Source organism: Lampetra planeri, chromosome 14 (genome assembly GCF_965212315.1).
Source record: "Lampetra planeri chromosome 14, kcLamPlan1.2.h2, whole genome shotgun sequence".
NCBI classification, from domain to species: Eukaryota; Metazoa; Chordata; class Hyperoartia; order Petromyzontiformes; family Petromyzontidae; genus Lampetra; species Lampetra planeri.
The window spans coordinates 9,503,512-9,524,008 of NC_136120.1; the positions used below are offsets into that span (position 1 = coordinate 9,503,512).

Here is a 20,497-nt window from a genome sequence, read left to right on the forward strand (position 1 = left end):
GGTCGTGTTGGACTGGTCTGTCCGGGGGTAGTCGGTGACATAACTACTCTTGAGTGATGGTTGACAAGTGGTTTTTTTTGTTATGACTGTGAAATTAAAGTACGCGCAGATTCCACTGTTGGTTCAATTTAAGTTCAGTCACGAATACTGCATCTAAACTGGACGCAAAGAGTGACCAACGTAGAAGTAAGAAAAAGGTTGCGCATAGACGAAGACGACCTGATGATGCGGGCAGTGATGACAAGGAAACTGGAACTATTTGCACACGTATGTAGGATGGACATCAACAATGATATTAAAAGTGCATTGTTCGGGAAAAATGTAAGGAACCGTAAGGAGCAGAAGACCTAACAGAGAATGGATTGACGACGACAACATGAGAGATTGGTGCCAGAAAGATGTGGCACTACTTAAGCATTTTCGCATAAGTTGAAGGAAAGCGGAGACAATTTAAGAAATGTGCAGTGGACACCGACGGGCTATTTGCCCATGGATCGTGGTGATGATGATGATGATGAAGTTCAGTCACCCGTAACATTGATGCAAAGATTGTATTCAGTAATCAATTTGTAAACGGTAGGGTCTCAGTATAAACTGGGAGGTGGTATCCCAGATTGCATGGTCAGGGCACTGAGCTGGTCCCACCGAGACCATGTAATCTCATGCCAGGTAACGCGCAATAAAAACATAGACTAGGCAAAGTGGTTAACATCTCGCCACCATAAACATAAAGTAAAGGATCAAACAAAAAAAGATTTTCTTCATCATTAACCCTTCTGCATGCTGGTGCCACTTTAAATGTCCAACGCTCAGCTGTTTGTAATTGACCGCTGTTCATTCGAGTCGGGCTAATGGGTGACTTCCCCTCTCTCGCCTCTGGCAGGCAAACGATTTGCACCCAGCCGACGTGAATGGAAAGGCCGACCCCTACATCGTGGTCAAGCTGGGGAAGCACGAGGTGAAGGACAAGGAGAACTACATCTCCAAACAGCTCAACCCCGTCTTTGGAAAGTACGTGCCCTCGCGTCGCTGTAGCTAATGAAAAAAAAAACGTTTGGTGATAAACTTTGCTGTAAATTAAACTATGATTTTATTTTTATTTAACCAGGTCAGGCTTACTGACCTATATGGCTTTTTTTCAGAAGCGACCTGGCCACAAATGATAGCTCAACGAAGTGGCTTATCGCGTGGAAAACGTCGAGCAGCCAAATACTCTAAACGCACGTTGATTCTAAATGTGGAGGGTAATACCGGAGGACCCGGACAAAAATCCAATCGACCACATGGAGAACATGCAAACTATAAATATGCATGCTTCATGGTCGGGATTGAACCCCCGACCATCATGTATACCAGGCGAGGTAGTTAACATCTCGCCACCGTGGCGTCCACATGGGCAATGTACCATCTTATAACACTCAAGAATAACAATTGAAACAAAGTCAAATTACAAATATTTTATTCAGGAAATAATCGCGTGGCATTTCGTTAAGCATACGCCCATATAATTATTTCAATAACAGCAGGCATATGGCTGAACAATAACATTGGTAGTTTTCGATGATACATATAATCTTGGAAGATTGTACATTGACTTTTGCGTTGTTGTAAAAAAGCATAATTCAAAATGTTATCATATTTTGGTTTCAAGATCCAGTTAAATATTGAAGGTTTTTTGTTTGATGCCATGACGTCTGTGTCGTCGTTGCTGTACAGGTCGTTTGACATCGAAGCCGTGTTCCCCATGGACTCCATGCTGACCGTGTCCATCTATGACTGGGACCTGGTCGGCACGGACGACCTGATCGGAGAGACCAAGATAGACCTGGAGAACCGCCTCTACAGCAAGCATCGTCCCACCTGTGGCATCTCCCAGCGATACAGCATGTTCGTGCCCACCCTTCCCCTACCACTCTCTGATGCCTGCGATGGGCAATTAGGAATAATGCTTACTGGTTTCAAGATTATCATCATCACCATCGTCTGTACTTCCCAGTCAGAAGATGCCCAACAGAACACTGTTAGAGTTCATTGCATTGTTCGTGGCTATCGTTTTTGTCTACCTTATATCCTTCTCTGTCACCTGCCGTAGTGAAACCCTGAAACCTACAAGGCCTCAATGAAACAATTTCTGATCTATTCAGTTTTTAATTATCTGCCGGTCCTTGTGCAAAAACGCTGCTATTGTTTTTGCCAGTTCGTGACAGTGGATTTCTATCGTGTTTGTGCGGCGCCATTTACAGCGGCTCACGATGTTAATGCGTAGTGCCACTTGCTTCCGTCTCCTTTGTGACGCCACCTTCACAGTGTGACAGACATCATAAATGTTGTGAAAGTTCGGCGCTGCGTGGAAATGGCGAGCGGATTCAGGGGTGGGGCATCCAAGTATAGCCACTTTGTTACACATACCCCGTTATTTGAATTTAGCCCATTTGGAGCTTGATATTAAAATATTAAAATCTCAACAAAAGAAGGGGGAAAAATAACACCACTGAAGCCAACAGAAATCACAAGATGATTCTAGAAGGCGCAATCTAATGCTACAGCAGTTCATGAACATAAATGTGTCCTTCAACCCGCTGGTACACAACACAGCAAATTAGTAAGGGTTGTCACGTAAACAAAAACATGCCAATTCGTTGCTAGTTCAGCACACCGGTGTGTTGGAGAGTAAGCCCACAACATTTACAATTCAAGTACGATGTTTCACCAGTAATTACAATCAGCCTCATCAGGTGACAGTCAGAATTGTTGAGAAATCCTCCTCCTGTTCCGGCCTTAAAAAGCTACAGCAGTTACTGTACAATACATATATAGTACAGTTACAGGTACAGTTAATGTACATTGTGGTGGACGTGCGCTGTTCATGCGTTCGCTCAACCCGGCGGTGACGCGGCGTCCCTCCCCCGTGGTGCAGACACGGCTACAACATGTGGAGGGACCCGCTGAAGCCCAGCCAGATTCTGGCGCGCCTGTGCAAGGAGGTGAAGGTGGACCCGCCGCAGTACAGCCCCGAGGGGCGCGTCAAGGTCGCCAACCGCACCTTCACTGCCGCCACCGAGGTGGAGGACGAGAACGGTGAGGGGCGGTCGCCCTCAAGCACTCGCACAGCGTACCCACAGTGCTCCCCCGTCTGTGTGTGTGTGTTCTAGTCTGTCTGTGTGTTCTAGTCTGTGTGTGTGTGTTTTAGTCTGTGTGTTTATGTTCCAGTCTGTGTGTGCGTGTTGTAGTCTGTGTTTATGTTCCAGTCTGTGCGTGTGTGTTCGAATCTCTGTGTGTGGGCTCTGGACAGGTGCGAGGTGCTGGTAACCCCTCCACCTGCATGTCAATTATCACGATATCTCGTGAATAATTTCTAACTAAGCTTATACCGGAGGCCTCAGGGGGGCAGGCGTCTTATGATATTTCCTGGCCAAACCACATTTGGCGAAGCCAGGAAACTGAACCTGTACCCTCGGGGTTCCTCCCGCAACGGCAAAAAGCCACTGAAAGTGGCCACCTGGAATGTTAGAATGCTCACTTTGGAGGAGAGGCTGCCACTCCTCTGTCGGTAGCTGGACTGGTACCGCCTGGATCTCTGCAGTATTCAGGAGGTCCGGAGGACTGGCTCTGGCTCCTGTCACCATGAGTAGTAAACACCTCTTTGGAATTCTCCTGGGGGCAGGAGAATGCCAAACAAAAGGGAGTGGCTCTTCTTCTGAAAAAAAGAATGAAGGGGGTGTTGGAGCGTGGCAGTGAGGTGTGGGAAGCTGTAAGTCCCAGGCTACTGTGAGTTCACCTCCACATCAACAGGAGGTGAGGAATGGATGTTGGTGGTTGCTTACGGCCACACCGATCAGTGGAAGGATGTAGCCAAGGCCAATAAGTCAGATGCCTTATATGACCTGTTAAAGGTGCTCACTAAATTGGGTTTATACTCATGGCAGAATTCCTGAAATAGGGTGGACTAAAATCTTGATCGTGTTTTTTGACCCAATTCACATTGTGGTATGTGTGGATTTCCATTGGAATCCCACAAAACGATCCGCATCTGGGGGTGTGCCGATAATAATAGCGCACATATATGCTGATGTCAGAACTGATTCGGATCTGTCATCAAGGCAGTTTTTTTTCTAATTCACCAATGTTAAGCACATTTATAGGGAATTGCGACTATTCAGAAAAAGCATTATGGGAGAAGCAGTGAGTTCTGTTGTGTTTTCACCAAAAACCGTAAAATGTCACTGTCTATGACTACGGACAGAGCCTGAGTGGTCAATATTCAGCGATGTTCCGCTCCTGCTTGTTTAGCCGGCATGGTATTTGTGGGTGGTGCAGTCGGGGGCTCGTGTTCGTCCCGCGGTGAATGCGTTGACTGCTGCCTCTGCAGGTCAGAAGAAGCCAACGGATGAGCACATGGCGCTGACGGTACTGCACCACTGGGAAGAGATCCCCGGTGCCTGCAAGCTGATTCCCGAGCACATCGAGACAAGGCCTCTGCTGCACCCAGAGAAGCCCGGCATCGAGCAGGTGACGAGGCCCCGTCATTGTCACCAGCCGCCGCGATCAATCCGCCGTCCGGATGAAGGCCTTCCCCAAGCCGTCAATAATAGGCCAAGCACATGTGTATGAGCTGGTTTCATGTCCTGTGACCGACACACCTGGCCTGGGATGAGATTCCTCCGAGAGAAAGTAAGACTCGCCGTGTCCATGGTCCAGTGAAGAACGCAGCGCGAGGAGCCAGTGATTAAATGACAAAGTCTACAAAAGTTGTTTTTTTTTTTTATTAATTTCATGACTGGGTACCATGAACATATCTGCATGCACAACAAAATGAGACGCACTTGTGTCCGTGGCCACCTCTTTGTCCTCCGATGTTTGTCAAAGCTTGAGTTTATCTAATTAAAGTGATTTGAAGCTTTCGTGACTGCAGGAATCCATACTGTTTGGTTCTTTCTTGTACCAACGTGACTTTACCAAAAGAACCAAAGAGTATTTATCTAATTACTGTCACAGCTTGTTGGTGAGGAGCCTCTGACTTCACCATACCAGTGATATGTTCATCTCAAATATTGCATAATCTTGCGGAATGCACACTGTTAATATACTACAGCGACATCATCTGGGATGTGAATGAGCCACAAGCTCCAGGTTGATCGGATCCATATGAATGGACAAAGGGCGCCGCGGTGATGAGATGTTAACTACCTCGCCTGGTATACAGGAGGTTGTGGATTCGATCCCGACCCTGACATCTGTATATTTAGAGTGTGCATGTTCTTCCCGTGGTTGCGTGGATTTTTCTCCGGGCCCTCCGGTTTTTCTCTCCACATTTAGAATCAACATCACGCGTTTAGAGTATTTGGCTGATAGAAATTTCCACGTGATAAGCCACTTCATTGGGCTATCATTTGCAGCCAGGTCGCTTCTGAAAAATATCTTCATAGTTTGCTGCCAATGAAACATTTGCAATGATATTTTTTATAAAGTTTGCATTCATCAGTGTGTTAAAATGGGTAAAGCTGTGTTGAAGCAATAATTTTAGATCGTCTCTGACAGGCGTGCCACCACCACCACCACCGTCGGGTAAGTGCGTTGTAGGGCCCTAGCGGCTGCGCTGATTGTGCTGGCCATGGCATGGGGTTTGTGCTTCCAGGGTCGTATCGAGATGTGGGTGGACATGTTTCCCGCCGACGTGCCGCGGCCGGGCCCTCCCATCGACATTGCGCCCCGCAAGCCCAAGAGGTACCGCCACCCGGCTGCAGCCCTCCGCCTCGCTCCTTCTGGATGCTCGGATCAAATAAAAAAAACACTTAGGGTTCATCATTCCAATGTAGCCACTGTCTCATTGCCACATTCTGCCGAATTGGTTGTTTTAGCGATTAAACAGCAACGTAGATTAGCGTACGTTGATAAAGTAGAGTGTTGTATACATTGAAATCAATTTAATACGATGGGGGTAACTCATGCGCCTGCTTTTTTCTTGTAGCAGACTTTTTGGCCGTTGACTTTCCCACGTCTCGTTTTGTGTTTAGCCTGGAGATGCGCGTCATCATTTGGAATACCGATGACGTCATTCTGGAAGACGACTCGTTGCTGACGGGCGAAAAGTCATCCGATATCTTTGTTCGAAGGTGAGATGAAGGTCTCGCGAAGAGCGCCATTGAGATGCACATTTTTCTTCTGGTGCCCCCACCGACTGCCACGGAATGCCACAGCAGAGTAAAAACGCCATTCCCTCTGCTGCCTCCTTACAAAAGTTCTGCCATCCTACGTGGTACTACCAACACGTTGGTGGCTTACAGACCAGCATATGCTATGAGAATAATAACGCCCAGTGCTTTGTCTGTACGCTCCTGGGTGAAATCCTCCCCACGATGTTTCAGATTTCAAGTCCATTTTCCTTAACCAGGTGAGAATTCAAGAGAGCTGGATGAGTATCATTTCCAAGAGTGGCCTGGGGCATTATTCTGCCAGTATTCATTTGCTTTGTACAATCCCAATTCAGTACTTTGCTAGTGATTTTGGAATTTGTAGATCATTTAAACCCCGACGCCAGCACACAATGCCTACCCTTGGGGATCTTTAATGTACACTGTGAAGCAGAGGGCACGTACAGTAACACCCAGATTTACACCCTCCCGCTTTACGTACTCAACTTATTGATACCCTGACTGGCTATTGTCTCTCTCATTTCTATTATTATTTATTCCCCCACATGTCATATTTATGGTAACAATTTTTATACAAGTGTAAAAAAAATTATATGATAAACAACGAATAATACATATAGTATAATACACAAGGTAATATATCTTAAGATATTAATAATGCACACTTACTTTTCACACCGATGATTATGCAGTATAGATGCGCAATAGGTTACTGAATAATGTATCTTCTGTTTAGATTCACTTCGATCTAAGTACTTTCAATTTACGTTCTGAATGAACTATTCAGACACTGTCTTTCCGACAGCCCTGTTCTTCACCTGAGGACGGCTGCTTGCGTTGTGGCCGAAACGTCGTGAGAATTGTATTTTATTATTTCCCTTCTACGTGACTTTACCGGAAGAACCAAGAAGAAATAAAATATAGTGTACTGTAAAATATATTCACTCACCAGTGTCGTCTTTGGTGCAGTTATAAGGTTGCATTGCCCACCAAACTCCATAGTGCCGTACATGGCAAAATTTCAGTGCATTTATTTATGATTTCACTTTATTTTTAGCTTTCTGTGTAAAATAATGGTAATGCATCCAAAGTTTGTGACAGCAAAACTTTGTTTATCGAATATACGCATATGGAGGTGTTACTGTCGTCCCAAGACGCAGCACAGAGATAATTTCCAGAGTGTCCTCCGATGGCTTGGCACTGTCCGTACCTGCATTGGTAGCAAATCTGCAGCACAAGAAACCCAAGGCTGTACAAAGTTGACCCACTAGTTTACCCACTAGTTGACCCATGGTAGTCATGAAAAAAACAACCGGTGCCTTAAAAACGAAACCACGTAAATATGCATGCATGGCTGTTGAACGTGAGATCAAATGACCCCCATGACCTGCAGAAGCATGGAGGAGGCAGTTGTGCAGCAGTGGCCGGTTCTCGAGTCTCCGTGCGGTTGCCCCCCCACCCCTCCACCGCCCCACCGCCGCGTGCCTGCAGCTGGCTCAAGGGGCAGCAGGAGGACAAGCAGGACACGGACGTGCACTACAACTCGGTGACGGGCGAGGGCAACTTCAACTGGCGCTTCGTCTTCCCCTTCGACTACCTCGTGGCGGAGGAGAAGATTGTCATGTCCAAGAAGGAGTCGGTGTTCTCGTGGGACGAGACTGAGTACAAGATCCCCGCACGCCTCACGCTGCAGGTCTGGGACGCCGACCACTTCTCCGCTGATGACTTCCTGGGTAAGTGCCCGGCGGCTCTGGCTTATTCTTTGATTTTACCAGGCAAGGCCCACTGAGCTGTTAGGTCTCTTTTTCAGAAGCTGCCTGGCTATCACAACTTCGCACCTCCGATTAGCAAGGTTGGCTACATACATACAAACATACATACAACGAAGTGGCTTATCAGGTGGAAATTTATAGCAGCCCTGAGCCAGTGGTGAAAATTCCACATTCCTATGGCGGAGGTGGGTCTGTTCTTAGGGCTATTGCTGTTGACTTATCTTATCTTATCGACCTCAGTGGGATGGATGTGTTGAATCGACTCCGGACCAGGATTGGAACTCGCAACCTTCCGCTTGCGAGCCGCTCGCTCTTCTGCTGAGCCACAAAAGTGATCTTCACACGTTTTGTCATTTCATAATTAACGTTTGGCATTTTGTTAATGGCTTGCACACTACCATATTTTGTACATGTGCTACTGTAACATGGGACTATAGATGCCCTGATAGTGCATCGTCTTTGTGCTGTTCACCTTTTGGCGTTCTCTGGTCTGACACCAGTGAGATTAGGACATCAAGAAGGCCGTCTCTGGTGTAGGCCAATCAGTTTCCAAGACAATGCATCTATTAACAGAGCATGTGTGTTTGCATGTTCACCACAAGTAGTGTGAGGTCAATGCAGACTTGGTTCCTTTCAAAATATATCTATATGGCATTTGAACATCTTAACACTTGTTTTATTGCCAGAAAGGGTAAAACCTATTATATATTTTTTTCATGTGCTACTGTCTGTATATATCGTGATACGTATGCACCATTTTCTGGTAATATGATGACAGGTGCTTTTTTTGCGTGAGCAACATCTTTTTGGCAATACACTAAGGTAGTACATATTTTTACGTTAACAATATTACATTTGATTACGCTTTTGATTTGTTCACCATTAATGATGATGATGAAGCAGCGACATAGCCCACTGCCTTTAGATTGACAGTGGAATCGCGTTGGTGCGCAAGTCACCAAGGACCGCCCAATTGCCTGGATTTTCACTGAGAACCGCGCAATCAGTCGTGCGTTCTGCGCACTTCGGGAGATGCGGAACACCGTGGGATGAGGTTTTACCCACAGCTAATAGTGGGAAGCACTTTGCACTGATTATACACTGTGTAACAAAAAAAATATTCCTGGATAGTAAGTGTTATTTTCTAATTGCTTATGCCTCAAAAGTACAGAAAAGGGGCTATTATTCCCCACATACTTTGCTTTTGTGACCACGACAGTGATATTTTGAAATGTACCTTTTTTCAATGAGAAATTGTGGTGTGCATTTGTGTCATTCCTTCACGTAAAGTCATGGTCACAAAAGCGAAGTTTATGGGGAATAATAGCCCCGTTTCTATACTTTTGAGGCATAAGCAATTGGAAAATAACACCTACTACCTAGGAACAAAAATCGTGTTACATCGTGTTATGCTCATGTGTGGAGGTGCACACCTTGTGCTCACTGACTTAGAAGTGAGGTTGATGGATCACAGACAGGCAGTGTGTGTGGAAGAGACCCATCCTGCAAGGCGGTGGTTGTTGTTGGAGCCATGACAAGGCGGTTGCTCACCACTCCGTTGAGTCTGGGTGCCTCTTCCCCTCACGTGTGCCCTCCGATTCATCGTCGCCCATAAAACCACAGTAACACCCCCGATTTACGCCTCCCTCTGTTATGTCGTTTCGCAAATACGTCGTCACTTTATTATTACCACCGCTACCCGATTTGCGTCGCCTCGACCCCGCACTTACGTCGCTGACAGCATCGTCCATCCTTTCTCGTATCCGTCACCTCGCCCTTTGCCTCCAACACTTACCCTGTACATCGCTTTGATTGACGTCGTTTCGATATTCGTCGTCGCACCTTTCAGTAATGCATCCCCGACGTAAAGCGGCATAACGCTGTGCTGGAAAATGGTAAATGGGCAAACATCCAAAGCAGATTTTGCAGAAAAATGTATCGAGTTCTACGAGCCTTGCTGGGTAAAGCGCTACGTCTCAGAGGTCGCAACCGGGTACCCGATACCCGTACCCTACCCGATACCCGGCTACCCGTACCCGGCCGGGTACGGGTACCCGTTTGCGACCCTGGTGCGGCCGGGTACGGGTAAGGAATGAAAACCCGTTTGCGACCTCTGCTACGTCTACACGGTTTGTGTAATCGCCCCCTTAACGGCGGTGCTCGCGTAACGGTCGCTGCGTTTCTTGGAGGGCTGCAGGTGCCATCGAGCTGGACCTGAATCGCTTCCCGCGCGGAGCAAAGACCTCCAAGCTGTGCTCGCTGGACATGCTCAAGACAGACGGCTCGGTGCCCATGATCTCCATCTTCAAGCAGAAGAGGATCAAGGGCTGGTGGCCCTTCGCCGCCCGCAACGAGAACGACGAGCTGGAGCTTACGGTACGAGGAACGACAATCCACCGCCTTGGAGATTAAATGAATCGCCACGATGCAGCAACAGGGTTCGATTCAAGAATCACCCCTCTTCTTTTTTTAACATCGCAGTGAATGGTTGCGCCTGCAATGGCTGTGTGGGTCACGTAAACCCATTACACACAACGTATACGAACCAAAAAACGTTGCTCTTTCAGCACACAAATTGGTGCTTGTAATGCTCATTAACTAGCCAATAAAACACCTTAATATATAGAGGACCGCAAAAGCTTGGGCAGTTGTTGGCACCAGATCATCACATGGCTTGCCTCCTGCTTGTCTGTGGTTCCTTGTACCCCTCAATTGTTTTCTATCTCTATGAGAGCGAGCGAATACTGTGCGTGCTCTTGAAAATATTATGGTGAATTTCAGAGCTACTGATAGTCCCCACATAAATCGACGCATCGTCACCACACCGCAGAACAACATCACGAGCACCGACGTAGGAGAACAAGGATGTATCGGATGCAGAAATGTGGGCCTGCTTTGTTCCTCCTGACAGGGAAAAGTCGAGGCGGAGATTCATCTGCTGACTTCAGAGGAGGCTGAGAAGAGTCCAGCAGGACTGGGCCGCAATGAGCCAGACCCTCTGGAAAAACCCAAGTGAGTAGCGCCACCTCTCACATTCCGCATTCCCTGTGAACATCAGCGGTGTGATAGCGCCCTATTCTGATGCATCAGTGAACATGACACTGCTATAAATGTACAGGACGTCATCTAGGGCTTTGTACCTCCTAGGTTTGGCATGCCACGCTGGCTTGTGCCGTGCTGCTGCTGCTGCTATGACGACGATGAGATGACGAGTTTGCGCCGTGCCAACCGTTGCCTTGTTTTTATCCAAGTTTGGGATTCACCGAAGATTCCGTGCAGTCGATTATTTTTTTCGGTTAAATAATTTTGATTGGAATCACTTACATTCTGCTTTGAAATGTGCATCAGGACTTTAACGACATCCTTTTTGGCAAGAGGACTTGGGCAAGGATGCACTTTACAAAAGCGTGGTTAAAATGACTGAAACGTGCCCCGAAACTGAAGGCTGTAAAGCGTTATCCATACAGCTGCGATCTCATGGTCGGGTGGCGAGTGCTGTGAATTGGTATTCCTCCTCCACAGGGGAGCAGGCAAAGGCTATGAACAACTCACTGTACAGCATTAGGGCTCAGGAAACCTGCAGTAGCCTCAGTCGGGCTGCTTCAAGTGAATCCCATGTATAAAGTGTAGCAACTGGGACTGAAAACATCCGTAGGTAAAAATGTGCACATGGACATGACGTCACGTGCACAATATATTAATCTAGATCATTATGGAAGCACTCTTTTCCCGTCGAGTGCGATCCGTGGAAATTCTGGTATAGTGCAATCCACTAATAACTGATAACAGAATAAAACCACGGTATTGTTATTTGCTGTGCATGTGCCAATCGTATATGCATTTTCGCCAAAATTATTTCGCACCGTATTTAGCCAACTCTGATAATCGTGTTTAATAGAGTCAGATATGGCTTCACATTGGTGCTTTTGCAATTGCATTTTATTGTGCGCGATTTCTGGTGTGTATGCTGTAATGGCTCCGTGATGCCGTGTGATTCATGTGTTCCATGTTTTATTCCCTTTTTTAACGCCTGCATGGACAGCCGGCCAGATACGTCATTCATGTGGTTCCTCACACCTCTCAGATCGATCAAGTACCTAATCTGTCACCGCTACAAGTGGCTCATTGTCAAAATCGTGCTGGCACTTCTCCTCCTGGCTATGTTAGCTCTGTTTCTCTACAACATGCCAGGCTACATGGTTAAAAAGTTACTGGGAGCTTAGTAGAAATCTGCACTGCGTGAGTTTCCTTGCAAATCAGGCAAGTGGCTTGCAAGTGAATGTTGCTGTTTTTAAATCGGAAACTTATTTCCTGAGTGCCTTTTCCCACACTTCATTTTATATATACACACACACACATACACGCTAGTTCCTATCTTGTGTTGATGTCAAATGCACGTTTGTGTGGCTTTGGATATTATTTATCACGATAAATTATTTCAGATAATCGATATAAATTATTTGACAAAACATAAAAGCTTTTAATCGTAGAAAACTTACGTTAGTTTCAATGTACAAGTCACAGCTCTTTGTAATGGATTGCAATTTAATTGATGGGGTTTTTTCGTCATTATTCATAGCCATTGCAATGCCTTCTATCTGTGAAGTTTTCTGTTGAGTCGCCTAAAGGGTTTAATGGATGTGGATGGTCAATGAGTAGCTAAGGAATTGGTCCTTTGAAGCACAGGCATCTTGCTCTGTGACACGCGTGTGTGATTTATGTTGTTGTGGCTTAGAGCGCTCCTTTGGCAATCGGTGTGGCAACTGTTTGAACCAATGCAACATGCCAGGTACCGGTGTCATGTTAAAAAGAATGCCGTCATGACCTGCACAGGAAAATTGACCCATATGCAAATATCAATCATATGGACCCTAAAAGCACAAGTTAATGATTTCACAGTGTGTAACTTTTAGAAATTTGCTAAATATTTAAAATAGCAATGCTATGGAAGTGCTCTATTAAGTAAGGCATTGAGGCCCTGCCACAGACGTTAGTGGCCTGACCAGTGGGGCAGTCGTGAGGGTTGGGAGGCGGTGGGGGAGATATGAAGTGCTACCACATCTCTAACGGCATCCGTGTGTGCCTGAAATGAGGTCTCACCAGTAGGAGGCCCCTTCGTATGTATGTTGTGAACGTCTTTCGCACCGTACATAGCCGACTGTGCTAATCGAAGGTGTGGGGGAAGGACAACGAACGAAACACACAAAAAGCAGTTATAAAGCCAAGGCCCATTATGGGCTGTGTGCACCATCAGCAATATGGACCTGCGTTTTTATTAAATTATGCTTTGTTGGCCCCGAAAATACAATGGCGTTCTGCAGTGCACCCACACCGCAGTGTGGTAATTTCATTGAAAGTAATCTTCATTTCTTCACAAAAACACACTGTGTTTAAAAAAAAAACATCCCCACTGCAGAATTACCTTCAAGTCATTCCGTTGGGATTACGTAGAGAGCCACATTGGCATCCTGTGAAACTACTTGCAGACGGTGTTTGTGAAACATAGCGCCTCACTGCAACAACTTGGAAGGACCCCCCCCCCCCCCCTGGAAACAAGAGTCTTGAGGCTCGGCGAGGCGTTCCTTGGGAAAACGTGGGAAAATTATTATAATTAATTGGGATGTGAGAACAATTCATGAGGAAACGTTCTGACTCTCGGTCCAAAGTGCTTTGGGGACCACCAAGTTAACGACAAAAAGGGAAGTCATTTGGCTGGAACGTTTTGCTGTAAGTAGTGATCTGCTGGAAATGACCGCCTTGTTATCGTGTCAAGGTGAGGTGCGTGAGAGGCGTAGACATCGTCCCTGCTGTTGTTTTATTGCTGTGAAACGTCATCATGTCTGTGTAGTTTGCCTAACTATATACTTTAAATAATAAAGACATAGTTCGGAATGTGACGTGGAAAGCGTGTCGTTTATCTGGTTCATATTCAGTTGTCAACATTCTACTGACAGGAAATATAAAGGAGCCTGTTGCTCCATGTTTTCCTCTTTAAATGCCAAACTTATGACACATTTATTTAAATGAAGTCTATTTGAAAATGTGTAGGTGTGGCTGCAAGCGCGTGTATGTAACAGGCTTCTAAGAGAAACACAAGTGGCAATTGCCAGACTCGGACTTGCCTTGCGCAAGCCCAAACACAACTTAGCAGTGGCTGCTCCCATGGCACCAGTGTGGCCTTCATCAGGCAGCGATTCTTACACAACTGCAGCCCGTAAAGGCATCAGTGGCAATCACAGTGACATCATACACTGCGTATAGAGTGTAGGTAGCCAATCAGAGTGACATCATACGCTGCCTATAGAGTGTAGGTAGCCAATCACAGTGACATCATACACTGCCTATAGAGTGTAAGTAGCCAATCACAGTGACATCATATACTGCCTATAGAGTGTAGGTAGCCAATCACAGTGACATCATACACTGCCTATAGAGTGTAAGTAGCAAATCACAGTGACATCATACACTGCCTATAGAGTGTAGGTAGCCAATCACAGTGACATCATACACTGCCAAGAAATGTGTTAGTAGCCAATCATATTGACATCATACACTAGAATCCTGCACAGATCTATATTTTCGATCGGCAACCCGACACACCCCACGACTACCTGACCCGGACCTGCTACCCACTTCAACACCGCCACCATCCCTGCTACTCGACCCGAAACCCAATAAACATGAATTTGCATATGTAGGCTTTCGCGACCGATATTATCAATAATGAAGGTTTTTTGGTGAAATCGCCTGAAGCTGGCTGTAATCAGCAGCGAAACATCGTCACTCAAATTGTAAATGTTGTGCTTTAACTCTCCAACAGTGGTGCGCTGAAGTCACTAATTAGCACATTTTGTTTACGTGACGAACCTTCCTAATTGGCTGTGTTGGGTGGTGGCAGGTTTAACGACACATTTATATTAACGCGATCTAACCCGCCAACAAAATGAAAACATTTATTACGTATTAAGTTGCGTCTCCGTGTGGATGATGTTAATTCTCGCAGAGTTAGAACTTTGACTCTGCAAGGCCCCTCTCCGGCTCGTACGCCGCGCTCCGTGGTTCCGTTCGTCCACACTGAACCAAAATGGCGCGAGGCACAGCCGGTTTCTAGCGAGAGGAGACGATGGTGGCCCCTTCGCTGGTCAGAAGTTACCACCACCACCACCATCATCATATATAGTTTCAGCCGAGATGAACGACTGTTCCCGAGCATCAGCTAACTCGCAGCCAGCCACAGCGGCCCGTTCATGAAGCGCGCGCCACGGTCCATGTTGAGTGGTGCCCATTCAGCATCGCTGCCGTCGTCACCATGAAAAGCCCAAGACCAGAACGCACGGTAAAACTGCTTTATTGTCGTCCATGCAGTTACACACAGCACACACCGACATGAGTCACAACACCATGGCACGACGTGCTCATCACAGGTAATAGTACAGATAGCTTACAGCACGACACGCATAAGGCTATTTAGTATACCGTATTTGGACTTACCCACCATAAATACAGTATTTACATAAGCCAGAATATTGCACAATGCTCAGCCTCAATTACAATTATGCTATGTACTCAATATATACAGACCTCACCAATTAGACATCGTGACAAGACTTGAGTACATCCACACACAGCTAATGAATTGCATGAAGATTGAAACGCACAACAACTACACCTGTGGGTACACCAGCACCATACAATTTAACAAGTTAATTCCACTTTTTTTACTTTGAAACAGTTCTTGATTTAAGCGAAATAATTAAACGGTCACCTTATCCGAAAAATCTCAACTCTTTAGTGCCAAAAACATCGTACATTTCTGTTTTTGTTCCATCGCAGTGAGCATCAATATATGTAACGACAGTTGACATGTATTTTATCTATGACAGAGTTTGCACCGATCATGTCACCATTAATGAGGTAAGCTGTAGATAGGTGCATGCTGGGATTATTACGTTGGCTTGTTGCCACTCACAGCCGCTTGCCTATCGATGGACAACGTCATACCAAACATGCGATTGATCTCTTTGCAATGCTACAGATTGGTGAGGTGATCGTACATTTCATAAGTGGCGTACAGGAAACTCGATACTGGTGCAAGCGACACATTGGGCAGACAGAGCCAGGAGGCATGCCTATTTATTTATAACCGAGACGTGCATGGCCATTGCTGTTTGCGGTTCGCATCGGACACGTTTGTGAACAGGATTATCCCACAGCGCAGCACAACGGTGGCTAGGAGATGTGAACTCCCTCGCCTGGTATGCAGAAGGTCGTCGTGGGTTCGTACCCGTCGTGGGTTCGATCCCGACCCTGACGCCCGTATATTTGGAGATTGCATGTCTATCTCCCTGTGTTCGAGTGGATTTTTCTCCGGGTCCTCCGGTTTTTCCCTCCACATTTAGAATTAACGTGCGTAAAGAGTATTTGGCTGCTGCTATAAATTTCCACATGATAAGCCACTTCGTTGAGCTATCATTTGTGGCCAGGTCGCTTCTGAAAAAGAGCTATGAGGCACAGTGGGCCTTAACTGGGAAATACATTTTTTTAAAATCCTGCCCCGTCACCAGAATCAGAATACAGGTAGTCCCCGACTTACGATGGAGATGCGTTACGACGACCCCATCGTAAGATCGAAATATCGTAAGTCGGACCATCGTAAGTCACGGACTACCTGTATTTATTTATACTGGAGGAATCCGATGAGCTATAAAACTCTTTATCACAAATTTCCAGTCGGGGCAGGTAAGAACGTTACAACAAATAATACAAAACATGAAGTAGTGCAAAGTACAAGAAAGGTAAACAAATCACCCAAAAACATACAAATGAAACGAAACTATCCCCATCCTACCAGACAAAGCCCACTGAGGGATTGATTTCTTTTTCATAAGCGACCTGGTCACAAATGACATCTCAAAAAAGTGGGCCATCATTTGGACATTTATGGCACCTAAATAATCTCAATGCAAGCGTGAAGAGTCGCGGAACAGTCCGTAGACACACGAAGGCAATCGCCAGGTTAACCCCCTTTCCACCAAACATCAGAATATTTTTTCTACAGAATTTGTTCGGACAATATTAATGGCCTGTGGACCAATTTGGGTTCAAAGAGCAAGATAATATTTCGGTTGTTTTTTTGCAGACAATATTTCTGTCTCATCACGGGATGCAACTGCTAACATTGCCTTCTTTTAATTTAGGATGCTAACGCTTTGCAGTTGCGAAGATGGACACGTCAATGGGTAATTTGTGCAATCCGTATTTGGTTGCCTTTTAGAAACAGATCTCGATGTACAGTGTGTGTGTTATGGAAATAACCATAGAAATACTTACACAGAGGCACAAACAAGGACATCGACACTTTAGCTTTGTACGCGGCGACACTGGCGGCAAGGCTAAGCGACACGGCGACACATGGAACGTTGCCACGGGCTACAGCGTTCATCTTCACAACAACACCACCACCGTGGGACGAGACTTAGAGGTCACTACACGAAACGAGTCAAACTCAGTACACTATATACAACCACCATTCCAACTTGGATTTCTAGCAAAACAAGGAACTTGTGTTAATAAACAGCGAAATATATTTACGTTGTATTTATATGTGCATTTAATGATTCGTCGTGTGTTCATGAAAGAGTAAACCCTTGTTTTGTAAAACCAAGATGTAGCGTGAAAGCTCCACTTCTTCAGGTACGAAAAGGAAGTTGTGACTTTACACCAACGAATACCGATTGCCTGCCACAGATCCACTTTAAAGTAACAGTGCTATGCACAATAACCTTACATCTCTAAAAGAGCAAATCCTGCATTTTTCTAACCCACAGAAGACGTTAAAACTGAACCTCTCATCACGTTAAAGTTATTGAAACACCTCCAACAAGCAGCATGAGTGAAGTTATCGACCTGCGCAGTAATAAACTTGCCCTTAATTTAACATGTTTGGCAGAGATATTGGTCACTGTTGGCATTTGCCAAACACCCGTTTCGTGAGAGGCAGCGTTCACTTTGGATCTGTCTCCTTGCACGGTGTCTGTCTCATGGTGCGGTTTGTTCACCACTGCTCCTGCAAGCACAGCTCACCACCACCACAGCTCACCACCACCAGCTCACCACCACCAGCTCACCACGACGCAGCTCACCACCACGCAGCTCACCACCACAGCCCACCATCTCACCACCACCAGCTCACCACCACCAGCCTTGTAATCCGCTATTTACTTGTGGATTAATAGGGACGCGCGGCAATTGTTTCCCCTAATCCGCGACACACCGTGTTGGCACAAATACTTTTTTCTTGGATTATAGAACTCCGGCAGTGCTTCGTGCACTATCAGACCCGCGATGCGGTTACCCCCCCCCCCCCCCCGTGTCAATGCGGATTATTGGAATTCTGCTGCAATGTTACATTTATCCAGACCTGTGATCACCGGGAATGCTGCCGATCTCATTCAATCTCGGAAGCTAAAAGCGAGGTTGAACGTGGATAGTGCTTGGATGGGCGACCTCCAACGCATGCATAACAGGCGGTTATGGTCCCGCATCTACGTTGTCCATCTTCTACAAACCCACCAAGATCATTGTGGTGAAGAATCGTTAAACGACTCTGCATGAGCCACGTGGCATTAAGAAGTGGATTGACAAAGGGCTGTACATGTACACATTCGCCATTCTCAAGAGTCTCAGGATAATGTTTTTCAGGAGTATCCTGCATTGGGATGTTTGGCCAATTCCTCTTTAGAGTGTTTTGAATGGGGGAGGAAACCGGAGCACCCGGAGACAGCCCACAGGTACGTACGAGGGGATGACACTCCGCACAAATGGGTTCATAAATCCGCTTGATTTACTGCCATCTCCTGGTCACATCACAGCCTTGCGGGTTTACAATTCTCGCAGATTTACACACTCCACGTGCTCTCATAGGCACGGCACCAGATTAACGGTGTGTGCAGACCGTGTCCTGAGTATTGGTATTCGAGCGATGTGGAATGACCGTCTTCAAGACCTTAGGGGAATTGCACTTCCTGACATGGACTGCCCAACTACATTTTAAGTGCAAGATGTGTGCCGAGGTGTGGATGGATTATACAGAGGAGCTACAGGTCAAGTTCCAAACACACTCGGATTGCTTTTAGTGCCCCCTTATTTTCCATCACCACAAATACCCACCCGATCGCCACTAACATCCATTTATGTCACCGTTTATGTCAAGCGAACATCAGCCTCAGCCAAAGCAAGCAGACTCCGTCAAATTAAAGGATGGAAAAAGAAGAGCTGAAAAATGAAGACTGATCGATGCCGGCGAATACCCTGACATGCGGATGTCATAGTACGTTGCCCCGTGGCCGTGTTTACGTTCGTCGACGGCAGGACAATTGTCAAGGACACAAAACACGGACACCGTTGCATAGCTTAGAAAGACAGTGGGCGTGGAAATGACACTTTCGGAATTTAATTCGACAATAAATCCTGTCGAGGACCACTTAGACGTAATTTTTTATATTCACATTAAAGCAGAAACAATATTCTTGGTTCTTTCGGTAAAGTCACGTAGAATGAAAATAAAATAAAACACCGAAAGAACCAAGAAGATTAATCCCTGCAGTCACGAAAGCTTTAAATCAAAACAGAAACAATCTGTCACTTGCCCCCCGCTTTGCAGAGGTGGGACAAAGTCATTGTTATGCAAGTCCAAGCCGAGTCGCAAGTCATCAAATTCATGACTCGAGTCTGACTCGAGTCCAAGTCACATGACTCGAGTCCACATCTCATAGGTGGGACAAAGTCATTGTTATGCAAGTCCAAGTCGAGTCGCAAGTCATCAAATTCATGACTCGAGTCTGACTCGAGTCCAAGTCACATGACTCGAGTCCACACCTCTGCCGCTTTGTAAATGCAAAGGGGTTCGGCTCCAATTCGCACACGAGCAGCCCCAGGGGTTCACGCGCATTTGAATCCCACGGGACGGCCTTTTTGAAGCAACCTCGGTGGGGAGGGATTCCGTGGTGCCCTCCCGCAGCAGCGTCTGCACGTTCGACGACGAGGCCGTCACGGAGCGTGCTGCTCGCCCGGCCGACCGCCCGTCCACCTGTTCTCCCCCACGTCGGAGCGTGCGTGACGCGAAACCCAGCGGACCTAACGGCTGCCGCTCGCCCTAAGAGGATTCGCGTTACAACCACCGACCTGGGGTCGTTTCAACTCCAGCGCTACCCGGCGACAGAATGTGCAGAAGCACTTCCTGCTCTAACGCACCGATAGGCAACAGCACAATCGCGTGTGTTTAAATCCACCAGTTTTACGTAATTCGAATTTTATAATTTCCATAGACCTGCATTGATTGAAATGTTTGATACATCACATATGACGCATATACATTATGTTTTAAAACCTTCAGGTTATTATATATTATATTTTATTTTGTACTCCAGGAACTTGAAAGTTGGGTTTTTGCACCAACAACACAACCTGATACTAAACTCGTTCCGACTTTCTGGGATCGTTTTGTATATGATTCTTTTGGTATAAGCTTACTGCTTTTGACCCTAAAATCGGTGATGTTATTCAAGAATTAAA

At 46.2% G+C, this 20,497-nt stretch overlaps 1 protein-coding gene across 1 annotated transcript in view; it reads left to right on the top strand.

Moving 5' to 3' along the window:
* Positions 1-13,813, top strand: part of OTOF (otoferlin) — a 126,846-nt gene extending 113,033 nt beyond the window's left edge. The window contains exons 41-50 of the mRNA XM_078600533.1: positions 884-1,011; positions 1,717-1,887; positions 2,918-3,078; positions 4,370-4,509; positions 5,636-5,724; positions 6,015-6,113; positions 7,644-7,885; positions 10,122-10,300; positions 10,836-10,936; positions 11,967-13,813. Of these exons, the coding sequence (XP_078456659.1) occupies positions 884-1,011; positions 1,717-1,887; positions 2,918-3,078; positions 4,370-4,509; positions 5,636-5,724; positions 6,015-6,113; positions 7,644-7,885; positions 10,122-10,300; positions 10,836-10,936; positions 11,967-12,147 (1,491 nt within the window). The 3' untranslated portion in view covers positions 12,148-13,813. The remainder of the gene's footprint in view (positions 1-883; positions 1,012-1,716; positions 1,888-2,917; positions 3,079-4,369; positions 4,510-5,635; positions 5,725-6,014; positions 6,114-7,643; positions 7,886-10,121; positions 10,301-10,835; positions 10,937-11,966) is intronic.
* The last annotated feature ends 6,684 nt before the right edge of the window (positions 13,814-20,497 follow it).